General features: G+C 40.5%; 2 protein-coding genes across 9 annotated transcripts in view; both read left to right on the plus strand.

Annotated features, from left to right (window-relative positions):
* Positions 1-11,404, plus strand: part of ogt.1 (O-linked N-acetylglucosamine (GlcNAc) transferase, tandem duplicate 1) — a 13,512-nt gene extending 2,108 nt beyond the window's left edge. Inside the window, exons 2-22 of one of the 8 annotated variants that reach the window (XM_014006046.1) lie at positions 1,143-1,323; positions 1,660-1,903; positions 1,988-2,056; positions 5,298-5,414; positions 5,499-5,578; positions 5,840-6,035; positions 6,120-6,260; positions 6,353-6,453; positions 6,618-6,771; positions 6,855-6,956; positions 7,043-7,240; positions 7,531-7,689; positions 7,796-7,885; positions 8,237-8,362; positions 8,473-8,643; positions 8,750-8,866; positions 9,077-9,247; positions 9,482-9,634; positions 9,761-10,013; positions 10,147-10,282; positions 10,372-11,404. In XM_014006046.1, the coding sequence (XP_013861500.1) occupies positions 1,143-1,323; positions 1,660-1,903; positions 1,988-2,056; positions 5,298-5,414; positions 5,499-5,578; positions 5,840-6,035; positions 6,120-6,260; positions 6,353-6,453; positions 6,618-6,771; positions 6,855-6,956; positions 7,043-7,240; positions 7,531-7,689; positions 7,796-7,885; positions 8,237-8,362; positions 8,473-8,643; positions 8,750-8,866; positions 9,077-9,247; positions 9,482-9,634; positions 9,761-10,013; positions 10,147-10,282; positions 10,372-10,552 (3,140 nt within the window). In that variant the 3' untranslated portion in view covers positions 10,553-11,404. Of the gene's footprint in view, positions 1-1,142; positions 1,324-1,659; positions 1,904-1,987; positions 2,057-2,126; positions 4,014-5,297; positions 5,415-5,498; positions 5,579-5,839; positions 6,036-6,119; positions 6,261-6,352; positions 6,454-6,617; positions 6,772-6,854; positions 6,957-7,042; positions 7,241-7,530; positions 7,690-7,795; positions 7,886-8,236; positions 8,363-8,472; positions 8,644-8,749; positions 8,867-9,076; positions 9,248-9,481; positions 9,635-9,760; positions 10,014-10,146; positions 10,283-10,371 lie in introns of those variants that run through there. The other 7 variants (XM_014006047.1, XM_014006049.1, XM_014006050.1 and 4 more) reach the window with 7 other exon arrangements.
* A 671-nt stretch (positions 11,405-12,075) lies between these two features.
* Positions 12,076-12,696, plus strand: part of gcna (germ cell nuclear acidic peptidase) — a gene marked incomplete at its 3' end in the record, with an annotated part of 8,717 nt that continues 8,096 nt past the window's right edge. Inside the window, 1 exon segment of the mRNA XM_014006055.1 lies at positions 12,076-12,423. Within this exon segment, the coding sequence (XP_013861509.1) occupies positions 12,334-12,423 (90 nt within the window).

Consider the following 12,696-nt stretch of genomic DNA (forward strand, 5'->3'; position numbering starts at 1 on the left):
CGATTAATCGATTATTAAATTAGACATTGATTACTTAAATAATTGATTAGTCGTCAATTAATCGTGGCAGCCCTACTTCTGACCAATCTTTAGTTAAGACTTTAAGAATAACTTCGAGACATTTGACCACACCTCATAGGAACCTGATTTATAACAATCTTATTGTATGCACAATGAGATTGATGGCCTCAGTGTGCAAGAGGTTTGCAAGGTTTGAGTCTGATTGTTACTAAACCCCTTTTTTAACCATGACGTGTGATTTTCGTAAGTGCTCGTTGCGCCACAGTCTGTTTGCTTTAAGTCTTATAAAAAAATATGACGCACACGAAAATGTATTGTGTGGAAGAAGGTGTTGGCTAATTGAGAAACACAGGTGAGAGCACATTTTAGTTTTGTATTCCAATGCAACTTGATGGACAAGTTCCTAAAGTCAGGATTTTAATAAAATGTCTGAACTCCTCCCTGTGCATCATCCATCCACCCCCTTGTTTATTCCTTTTTTTCTTCATTTTTAAAATCTTAAAATTTTTCTTTTGCTTTTAATTTTTTTATTTTATTGTTTGTGGCAGTTGTGTTAATATTTAGCTGATGCAGTAATTATAGGATGCGGTACCAGCTAAATATGCTGAGGCTATTGACCAAGTGCAACAAAAATCTTGATCCACCTTTTTTTTTTGTACTGCAGTCATTGTAGTTGAAACGGTAATGTTCCCAAATAGCATATACTTGGGACTCTCAAGCTCTAGTGTTAAGGCGTTGGTTTATGTGCTACTTTTTAAAAGAAACACAGCTCTACAAATAATCGTTCAAGTTTAAAACAATGCTGCATTTGTATGATACAAATACATGTTATATTAAGCCCCTGATGGTGTGAGCAATTCATTACAGCCATGCATTTTATCACAATAAAATTATCATGTGATTTTATTCTATATTTTTTCAGTCATTTTAGTTTTCAGTCATTTCACCACTTACATTAAACGATTCCTTTTATTTGGCCCATTGTCTGTTCAGTTCAAATTATATATTTTTTTTCTTATTGAAATCTTTGCCATCTGTTTTTCATTTGTCTGATTTTTATTTCTTCCATCAACTCTAACATGTTGTTTTCCCCCCCTCCTTGGCTCGTGTTGGTGCTCCAGAACCAACAAAACGTATGCTTTCCTTCCAAGGGTTGGCAGAGCTGGCGCACCGCGAGTACCAGTCAGGGGATTTTGAGGCAGCTGAGCGCCACTGCATGCAGCTGTGGAGGCAGGAGCCTGATAACACGGGCGTGTTACTGCTTCTGTCCTCYATCCACTTCCAGTGCCGAAGACTCGACAGGTGAGGTGTGGCGGGAGAGGCTTTGTCTCGCACTCTGCATTTGATGGGGTGATAGCAGAAAATTACGGGGCTTCCGGATTTTGCTACACTATGCAATGAGGTGTCGTGCTTTCTATTTGATTGTAACACAGGCTTGTGGTGGTGGTATCTGACAAAGCCATGGTTGGGATTTTGAGTTTCCCAAGTTAAATTGAAGTGTTTTTGTTCTGCGTGTATTGACATAATTATTGAAGAACGTGCTGCTTTGCTTTTGCCTCTGAACGTCTAATCAAGCAAACTCTTCCTGTTTGGAGTTTCTGGAAGTGCTACAATCTTGTTTGTGACATTGCCCTGCAGGTCGGCTCACTTCAGTACGTTGGCCATCAAACAGAATCCAATGCTTGCRGAGGCCTACTCCAATCTGGGGAATGTCTACAAGGAGCGTGGGCAGCTTCAGGAGGCTATTGAGCATTATCGTCACGCTCTGCGGCTGAAGCCAGATTTCATTGATGGCTACATCAACCTGGCTGCAGCTCTGGTGGCTGCAGGGGACATGGAGGGAGCGGTGCAGGCTTACGTGTCTGCGTTACAGTACAACCCGGTATGTAACACACCTGAAGYTCTTGAACTGACTGCATAGTTTTCTGAGCTGGTGAGTAATAAGATTGAACTTCTTCCCCTTCAGGACCTGTATTGCGTGCGTAGCGATTTGGGCAATTTGCTTAAAGCCCTTGGGCGTTTGGAGGAGGCCAAGGTATGTGAAAATAGGTTGACTTTTACATAGATGTGGTGGCTAATTTTTGCATAGTTTTTACCTTTTTTCTAGTCGTTTATTTATTGTTTTTAGTACCCACTAAGGCTATAAATATATATATATATTTTCCCCCTTTTTAACATTTTAAAAAAACATCAGATCTTTTAAGTTCTACCATCTCAGCTCAGTGAAGAACAGAAAGAAGTAGCATTCTCTAGTTGCAGTGAGATTCTCACCTCCAACTTAGCAATTTTTTTGGTAAATATTGTATTGGATTAAGCCAATATTCATATGAAAACAACATCTRTTTATTATTATTTTAGTATTTAAAAACTTTTTGTTGATTACTTTTTAGAAATCCTTATTTGTTTTCCGCATACACATTCATACCACATATCAGTTTTAGTCCCCCTGTCCTGTCTTATACTCTGACCTTTTATCGGAGGTCAGCCCCTCCCCTTTCAGGAAGAAAGGCTGGAGTTTTTTAATTCTCACAACAGATCCAACTTTGGCCTTGTATTTTTATATATTCACCCTAAAGGGGAAATGCTGGCTCGGTCTTGGGAGAAATCATGAACTGATGAGAAGTTAGTTTATCTTTGAAGTGCAAAAGATAAGATGGTTTATAACCTAACTGTTGTACTCCTGTTAGTGTAAAAAGAACCCAAAGACAATTGTTTCATCTTGGTTTGCTGTCAGGCTCCAAGTGTGGCTTTTCCCCCCTCAGGAATTCCCACTTCAGTTTGTCTCAAAAATTGTTTATTTCAGGGGGSTACCTTGGTGGGGGTCAGATCTGGAGGCATGGAGTTATCCTGCTGGTTACAGGCCATCTTATTTCATGCTAGAGGGGGGTAACGGAGTGGGGAGGAGCATCAGGGAGTCAMAAGCTCCTCAGCTCTGTCGCTCCGCCCCCCGCGCGCGTGCTAAGGATTGGTGGAATGTGCACGCTCAGAGCTGTCTTCCTGACCGCTTCAGTCAATGCGTGCTCCAGCATACTCCTAATTTGTTGTTAGACCTGCATGTTTGCACTACTTGTTTATTTTTAGCATATAAGTTTTCTGTTCCCGGTAAATAATTCTCTAAGGTGGTTAATTTTCTTGATAACCACTGTTCTCAGATTGCATGGGTTGAAGAGTAACCGCTCTCCAGCACCTTTTGAATGACTGAACTGGTGTCAAGCAGACAGCTCACTATCTGTACTCCACCGCCTGCGTCAGATGCTGGGTTAGAAAGACAGAAACATGCGCAGCTACAGCAATGACCTCTTTATTTCAGAACTGTGGAGGCTTCTAGATACAAGTCATTAATCCACAGACTTCTTTTCTCTACCCATTGGCCAGGATTCAACAAAGCAGGCCAGGAAAACAAAGCTTAAAAAAACATTTCATGAAAATGCTAGATGAATAAAATACAAGCAATGATTAATATTTCTTCCCTTTTTCCTTCAAATATGTAACTATTATTCCCAAAGAAATGGGATCAGTTCATTTGGGCAAGATCAAGCCAGTAACTGTCCTCCTGTAAGTTGATTTCAAATCTGAATTGAAGGACAACTGGAAGTCTGACATTAGGGCTCTGATTATCTGTTCACAACAAAGCCTTTCTTCCCTCCCAGATACCCTGTAGGCATTGCTTTTTGTTTTCTTTGAAATTAAACATTCATTGCATGACTCAAAGTGAAGAATAGTCATAAAGATTGAATGTTTGTTGTGATTTTTGTGTTTTGTTTCCATAATTAAAAAAGTATGTATTGTTTGACAACTTATACTAACGATCTTGTTTTCTGATTTTGTCTCTTTTGGTTTTTCCACAACTGATACTGTTATTTAGAAGGTTTCAGGTGGGTGACACTATTCCTGCGTAGGTGCCTGGCGGAAAGGAACTCTAGGGCAGCCTCAGTCCTCTCCTCTTCTTCCAGCCAGCTGCGATCGCCACTCTGACAAAGTCCAAAAATATGGTAACGGGTTTGTAAATGCCAGCAAAAGAAAAAAAAACCACCTCACTTCATGCTTGAGCTCCTTTGTCTTGTGGCTTCCTTTTGAAAAGCAATAAATAAATAAATAAAAGTAACATTACAATCCACAGTAAGCATTTCTTTAAAAAATATACTATACTAATTACCTAGTTTTATAATGAGTAAAAAGAAACTTGGATTTGGAAGCTATAATCATGAAAAACAAGTAAGAACCCTCTAACTCTTACATATTATTTTTTTTCCTGTTTTGTTTTTCCCTTCTTTATTTGGAGTTGCAGCGTTCTGATGATGATGATGCAGATAGTGTGCCGTGAGTCTGCAGTAGCGCAGGGGCTGCGCAGCGATACCCTTCAAGCGACCAAAGTGGCGGAAAGGCGCAAGCGTGCTAATCCACACCCCTCATTCCCTTTGGCCTGTTGGTTGTGGACCTCCCCCCGCTCAAAACCAGCCTCGCACCCAAGTGCACCCAAATCTTTGAAACGAAAAACTAAAAAAAAAACCATCAAGGTTTTTCCTCTTTGTTTTTGAAGACTGGTTCATGTACTAACCCTTCTCCTTATTATGGGAGGATAAATGGGTGCCGAGCGTGTGCTAGTCTGGTCCTGCAGGTTCTCTGCCGGGGTTGTTGGTTTGCAGCTGTTTCACCTGGCCATACAGCGAGCGCAGCAGCGAAGTCGTACCTTTGCCATGAGCAAGGTCGTGCAAATGGCGCGAAATGGTGCAGCGAGGGGGTGGCAATTAAGTCGCGCAGCGCGCTTGCGTTTGTTGCGCATGCATTACAGGGACCATCACCTGCACAAACTGCCTAGCATCCAWGGTTGTGAGGGAATAGATCCTTCCAATAAGATTTAGCAACCATTGATGATTTTATTTTACTACTTTGTTACAACTGAATAATGGTATTACCAAAAAGCAGCAGATAATGGTCGAAAAACCATTTGAATTATTGAAAACATGGTCATAACTTCAGGATGAGGGCCTACGTGTGGGTGTTGGTTGGATCCGCGCAGCGTAGGAAAAAGCAATGCAGCTTTGCGCGGCAGACTTTGGCGCCAGCGAGCCCATGCTGTAGACTCACTTTTTGGCTTCATAGAGGACGGACACTAATTTTGCTCTCTCTGCTCCCTTTTTTTTTCTTTTTATTCTCAATCTTCTCTATTATTTTATTTATTTATTTTACAATCCCTTCCACCCTCTGCATACTATACCTGTCCCATTCTACCTCTTGTCCTCCTTTCCTGTGGTTTTAATGTAAACCCACTGAAGGCTTGTTACCTGAAAGCCATTGAGACCCAGCCAAACTTTGCCGTGGCCTGGAGCAACTTGGGTTGTGTGTTTAATGCCCAAGGAGAAATATGGCTTGCCATACACCATTTTGAAAAGGTAAGTTCGATCATTTTTATAGTGGGATTGCTATTTTGTGATATTCACGTGTTTTTTAGTTTCTAAGCTTTTTTTTTTTTCTAGGCTGTGACTCTGGACCCAAATTTTCTTGATGCGTACATCAACTTAGGCAACGTTCTCAAAGAAGCCCGCATCTTTGACAGGTGAGTCTAAAGAAATACTCAGACGTTATGATACTCTCTGAAAACATGCTTAAGCTCTTGTCTTGAAATACACACCCTATAACATTGTGTACAATCAAARATGTCAGTGTGAGTACTTTTTAATCTCAAAACTTGTAGCCTTGTTCCTCTATATTTATTTGAATCTGTTAATAGTTCAAAAGGAGCTCTGATATGTTTGTTAGCAGCTTGTGAGAAGCTTTTTGGAAAGCCTAATCTCGAGCATTACTTGTACTGTTTCAGAGCTGTGGCTGCTTACCTGAGAGCTCTGAGCCTTAGCCCCAACCATGCAGTCGTCCATGGAAACCTGGCCTGTGTCTACTACGAGCAGAGCCTCATCGACCTCGCCATCGACACCTACCGTCGTGCTATTGAACTGCAGCCTCACTTTCCTGAYGCCTATTGCAACTTAGCCAATGCCCTGAAGGAGAAAGGCAATGTAATGTGCATTTWCTTGTTCCAAAATAAAAGAATTTTGGGTTTCTAAGTAAGTTTTGGTTTTCAGATGTTGGTTTTTTATCAGGTGTCTGAAGCAGAAGAGTGCTACAACACGGCTTTGCGTTTGTGTCCAACTCACGCTGACTCCCTCAACAACTTGGCCAACATAAAACGTGAACAGGGCAACATAGAGGAGGCAGTTCAGCTCTACAGAAAAGCACTAGAGGTGAGTTGAGCAATGCTGTTAACAGCTCTTGTTTTCTTGTGAAYTGGTTCAGCACATGAACTTATTACTGTTTTTATTATGGTTTTCATTAGGTGTTCCCAGAGTTTGCAGCAGCTCACTCTAACCTAGCCAGTGTTCTGCAGCAGCAAGGAAAACTGCAGGAGGCCCTCATGCACTACAAGGAGGCGATCAGGTTGGTAATCTTAAGCTACAGTCACAGTTTCTCTGAGGTTCTCTTCTCTTATCCACCTCCTACCTTTTAATTTGACAAATACTACACAGGATTGTATTCTTTGGTTTGAATAAACACTAATCAGTTGACCTTGGAGTTTAAACACTTGCCCGTTTTCATTTTAGAATCAGCCCCACGTTTGCTGATGCCTACTCCAACATGGGCAACACACTGAAGGAGATGCAGGACGTACARGGGGCACTGCAGTGCTACACTCGTGCCATCCAGATCAACCCAGCCTTCGCTGATGCTCACAGCAATCTGGCTTCCATCCATAAGGTAAGGACAAATCTTTTTCTATTTTTATCARGGTATATTCCATTATTGTTATTGTAACTTTAATTTGTGTTCATTTTTTTTAGGATTCTGGAAACATTCCAGAGGCCATTGCATCTTATCGCACTGCTTTGAAACTCAAGCCAGACTTCCCTGATGCTTACTGCAACTTGGCCCATTGTCTTCAGGTTGTATACACGTTCTTTATTTAGCAGCTATTTATGCTTTGATTCTAGAGTAAATCTGACTTTTTTCTCAAATGTCTCTCTTCCAGATCGTGTGTGACTGGTCAGACTAYGACGAACGAATGAAAAAGCTTGTGAGCATAGTGGCTGACCAGCTGGAAAAGAACCGCTTGCCCTCAGTGCACCCACACCACAGCATGCTGTATCCACTGTCTCACAACTTCCGCAAGGCCATCGCCGAGCGCCACGGAAACCTTTGCCTGGACAAGGTACACGCAATGATCAAAGCAAGTAACCTTTAAATTACTTTTTTGGGTGGGTGTGAGGTGGTTGGTAATGGCAAAGCCTGGCTGTGGGAATTTGGGGAAGGTAAGGGATGAGCACGATTCTWGAAATATTTGCAGGAAAGAGTCAGAACAGCTGGTGGTGCATGGGTTGCTTGCAGTGGGTGAAGGTGTGGTATAAAAGGTGAACACTTTAGGTGAAGCTATGGAACATGTTTAGGRGTGAGTTTGATTCGGTGTTGAAACGTGCCTCCTGCTTTGGTTGCAGTCTAACACTCTAGTCTATTTCATAGATTAATGCCCTGCACAAACCTGCCTATGAGCATCCTAAGGACCTGAAGGCCAGTGGTGGACGCCTGCGCGTCGGCTACGTCAGCTCTGACTTCGGCAACCACCCGACTTCCCACCTGATGCAGTCTATCCCTGGAATGCATAATCCAGAGAAATTTGAGGTAAATATTTGTATCTGCTAGTCCAGAAATGATAAACTGAGCACTCATCTATCACTCATTACAACCTCTTGTTACTAAAATGTTTTGTTTTACATCTTTTCTGAAGGTGTTCTGTTACGCACTGAGCCCTGATGATGGAACTAACTTCCGTGTGAAAGTTGTAGCAGAGGCTCATCATTTCACAGACCTCTCACAGGTAACTTCTACATTTCATATATTTACTAATTAGATTATTTAAATTTTTATTTTTTTATTTTTGGAAAAAAGTGGGCAGATATTAAGAKTTTTTTCTTCTTTCTGCTGCCTTTCATTTACTTGTGATTTGTATTATTTGCTGTGTACAGTATTTGTTTTATTTTTAAATGAATATGAATAAATTAACTAAACGAACTGTTAAGCTTTCTTAACATGTAGTGTTAAATAAATGTTTTTTAAAAGATTGGAAAGTTATGTTGTCTTTTGAAGTAGTTTGACCTAATTGGAGAATGTGATGGCACAAATTCAACATTACAAAACAAAAACACAAACATTTATCTTCTGATTTTAGATTCCTTGCAATGGAAAAGCAGCTGACCGTATTCACCAGGATGGAATCCACATTCTTGTCAACATGAACGGATACACCAAGGGGGCACGAAATGAGCTGTTCGCTCTTCGTCCCGCCCCCGTTCAGGTGAGCTTCCTTTAGAGATAAAATGGCAATGCTATTGCCCTGATTATTGAGACTTTTATGATCTACTGACTTAGAAAAAAGGCAAAAACATACTTCTRCACATTTGTCAGGCTATGTGGCTCGGTTACCCTGGAACCAGTGGGGCACCTTTCATGGACTACATAATCACTGACAAGGAAACATCACCTGTGGAAGTAGCTGAGCAGTACTCTGAGAAACTCGCCTACATGCCCAATACGTTCTTCATCGGCGATCATGCCAACATGTTCCCTCACCTCAAGGTTAKTTCAGCTTCCCATTACTGATGATACTTCAGGGTCATAATCTCCTTTTTTAATTGCTTGTTTAAAAAAAAGGAATGTATCATTTTATTTCTTTGACTCACAGAAAAAGGCAGTGATTGATTTCAAGTCAAATGGACACATCTTTGACAATCGCATAGTTCTTAATGGTATTGATCTGAAAGCCTTCTTGGACAGTCTGCCTGATGTCAAAGTGATAAAGGTGAGTAAAAATAATTCATTAGTMTTCAAAACCTAACTATACTCAGTGAAGCACTATGAGAAAACATGGAGAACCTGTAGCCATATAATTACCAATCATGACATTGACTATGAATAAAAAATTACCAGTAATCATCACTGTTTATGGTGTAAACAGCCATTGGAACCCCTCTAATAGATGTTGAAAGTAAAAACTGTATGTTGTGCTCAGATGAAGTGTGACAACAACCAGGAAGCTGCTGGAGACACAAATGGAGCTCTGTCCATGCCTGTGATTCCCATGAACACAGCAGCTGAGGCGATCATCAACATGATCAATCAAGGTCAAATCCAAGTCACAATCAATAACTTCACTGTCAGCAATGGCCTGGCCACCACACAGGTAGGACTCGTGTGGACACACCTATCATGAATACAAATCTTGAAACAATGTGTGCAGATACAGAAAGAGTTTAACTTTCTTTTTGAATCAATATATATTTTCATTTGATTTCTTTATGTAAAACCATAATATGTGAGCTAAAAACGAGGTTATTGGATTTTCTACTTTGGTTACCCATCAGCTCTAACTGTTAGGAACAGAACACTTAAAAGTTTATTTTGTTCCCTATTTTAGATCAATAACAAAGCTGCAACTGGGGAGGAGGTGCTGCGCACCATTGTAGTTACAACTCGCTCCCAGTACGGTCTCCCAGAGGATTCCATCGTCTACTGCAACTTCAACCAGCTCTACAAGATCGACCCTCCTACTCTCCAGACGTGGGCCAACGTAGGTTAAACTGATGCGATGCCAGTGATAGCTTTCAGTTTTTATTCAAGGCTTCCCTTGGGGGAAAAGAAAACTAGATTTAAAAGTTAGTGTTAAGTCTGTTTGAAACTTCCCTTGTTGCTGCAGATCCTGAAACGAGTGCCCAACAGCGTGCTGTGGCTTCTTCGCTTCCCTGCTGTTGGCGAGCCCAACATCCAGCAGTATGCTCAGAACATGGGTCTGCCCGCCTCGCGCATCATTTTCTCTCCTGTGGCGCCCAAGGAGGAGCACGTGAGACGAGGCCAGCTGGCTGACGTGTGCCTCGACACCCCTCTGTGCAACGGTCACACTACAGGCATGGATGTGCTCTGGGCTGGAACTCCCATGGTGACTATGCCAGGTGAGCAAGTTGAAAACAAACACTTCTTTCTTTACTACGTGAATCATTCTAACAAAGTATCGAGGGGTGGGATAAGTACAATTTTGAAAATTGTGTTTTTTAAATCTATATACAGAGTCTCTTTTTTAATAAGACCCTTTTGTAGGTGAGACCCTTGCCTCCCGCGTGGCTGCCTCCCAACTTAGCTGTCTCGGCTGCCCTGAGCTGATAGCCCAAAGTCGCCAGGACTACGAGGACATAGCAGTCAAACTGGGCTCTGACATGGAATAGTAAGAAGACCTTTACCGGCTTTTATATTTAAACTTTTATTTATTTCTCTTCATGTATGAACATGTAACATTGCCTGTCTTTCTTGCAGCCTGAAGATGATCAGAGCACGTGTATGGAAACAGCGAATCTGCAGCCCCTTGTTCAACACCAAGCAGTACACAATGGACCTGGAGAAGCTCTATCTGCAGATGTGGGAGCATCACAGCARCGGCAACAAGCCAGAACACATGGTCAAACTCCAAACAGTCGAAACCAGCGAGAATGCCTGAACTGAAAACACGCTTCTCCTCCACGAAATCCCACCAGTTTTTAACCATCATCTGGTTTCACTGGAGGTCCCTGTCCTTCATCAACTCGTACTTGCTTTCAATGGGACTCCTCCTTGCATGGAGCCTACACATGTTCACATTCAGACTTCTGTCACAGATGTCAGCAAGTCACACATCTACATCTGCTGAGCCAGACTGAGCCTGAAACATTCAGGCACCTGATCTGAGACTCTTGTCCTGCAACACTTAATATGTATTTTGTGCGCATGAGAAGATTATGAATGCTCTGCCATCTCTTCCACACTTGGAACTATGGAWCTTTTTTTGTTTTTTCTCCTGTCAATGTGTATGTAGGACTAATTGCAGCTTGTGGAGAAAATACCCAGCCGTCATTACTTGGTGATCTGTTTAGAAAAATCAAGAATGTTTTATTTAAAAAAATAAAAAGACTATGTTGCGCCATTAAAATTACAAGTTTTGTCAGCTTTAACAAGCAGTTTTGAAACTTGAATTGCTCAAGTTCTTTACATGAAGCTGGTAAACAGCTGCAATGAGTAAATGTGCAAATTCTTCCCTCACCAAATGCCAACTTTTATTACTTTTGTCAATTGAGAAATATGTTTTTGTCAGACTGACAAAATTATTGGGCAAAGAAACACAACTGATGATGCTGAAAAGCCTTAAATTTCAGTTCTAAAATTAGCTGTTTAAAATTTGATTTTGTTTTTATAACACAAGCCAAGAAACTGAATAGGTAATTATTTTCTAARGAGGTTTTTGTTTTGTATTGTTGAACTGTATGCTGTCAGTGATACTGCGAGTCTACATATAATAAATGGAGATTGAAAATACTATTGTTTTTCCTCTTGTTGGTCAGCAGTAAAATKATGCTAAATCTAAAGACTCTGTTTATATTCTTTAACTTATTAATGCAAAAATATGCCTTTGATTTCTATGCCAAAGAATATTAATGAATTTGGTGATTGTGATTACCATGGAGGCCAGCCAGGGTAAATGTAACTGAAATTACTAATAGAAAAAAGTTAAGGCACTTAAAAGCTTTTTTAAAAGGCTTCATAATGTTACACTACTGTGAAGTAGCTTCTTTCTTGTTGCTCAGTGTTTTCAGATGAGATGGTACTGAGATCACCTAGGTACTAAATGTTGACTTGTGTGTAAGTGAATATATAAATGTATGTGTATGTATATACTATATATCATGAAGTTAAATATAAGTAATAATACGTTCTAGCTATATTATTAAATATACATTAGCAATAGTTGTATCATTGGCTAAAACCAGAGCCCTATAGAAAGAAATCTTTCTATAGGGCTCTGGCTAAAACCATGCACGTCTACGTCGGTGGGCGTGGACAAGTTGACACGTTTTCACAGCTCTTCTCTGATTGGTCAAAAATGAAAACAACTTCCGCTGTTGCTGTTTAAATTTACCTTCRCGATTTTCTCTCCACCTCAGCCGCTTCCTTCAGGTTTTTAAAAAAACAGAATCACTTTTGGTACTCGTAACTCAATAGAAGTGTAGTTTAGACAGACATTTCCCGCTATATTATTKTAAGGTTTTGTGCGATCTGTTCTGAAAAAATACGAGCAAGCAAATATTAGCCTTAAGGGTCGTTTGTTTTAGCGAAACTTTATCGGAAATGCTAACTAGCTACCCGTAGTTTCTGTACGAGCTTTTGGTTTGAAAGAAACCTTTTTATTAGAACAATTTACTAATTATTTTTAATGTGCAATGCGTATGCTATTTTACACAGGAGAAAATGAACGATGAGATCCGCCGTTTGTTTGAAAGAGTCGCTGAAAAGGTAGGCTGGATGGATGATGGAGGACTGGAGGCGACAGAAAACAAGGTTGGTTGTACACCCAGCAGTGAGATGCAGATCGATATTGAAATATCGATAYTATAGATACCAACAAAACTTTGTTTTAAAATCGATACTAAATCAAAATATCGATACTTTGATACTTCAGTTATTTCACATAATGTTTTCACATTAACAGGGAAATAGTGGAAAATAACTAAATTATTCAAATCTTGTCTAAATCAAATGTGATTGGAGGGAACTACTTTTTCTTCCGCTTGGGTAATGCATGCTCAGTCACTCAGTCTGTAGATGTATGGC

The sequence above is a fragment of the Austrofundulus limnaeus genome, unplaced genomic scaffold (genome assembly GCF_001266775.1).
Source record: "Austrofundulus limnaeus strain Quisiro unplaced genomic scaffold, Austrofundulus_limnaeus-1.0 Scaffold34, whole genome shotgun sequence".
NCBI lineage: Eukaryota > Metazoa > Chordata > Actinopteri > Cyprinodontiformes > Rivulidae > Austrofundulus > Austrofundulus limnaeus.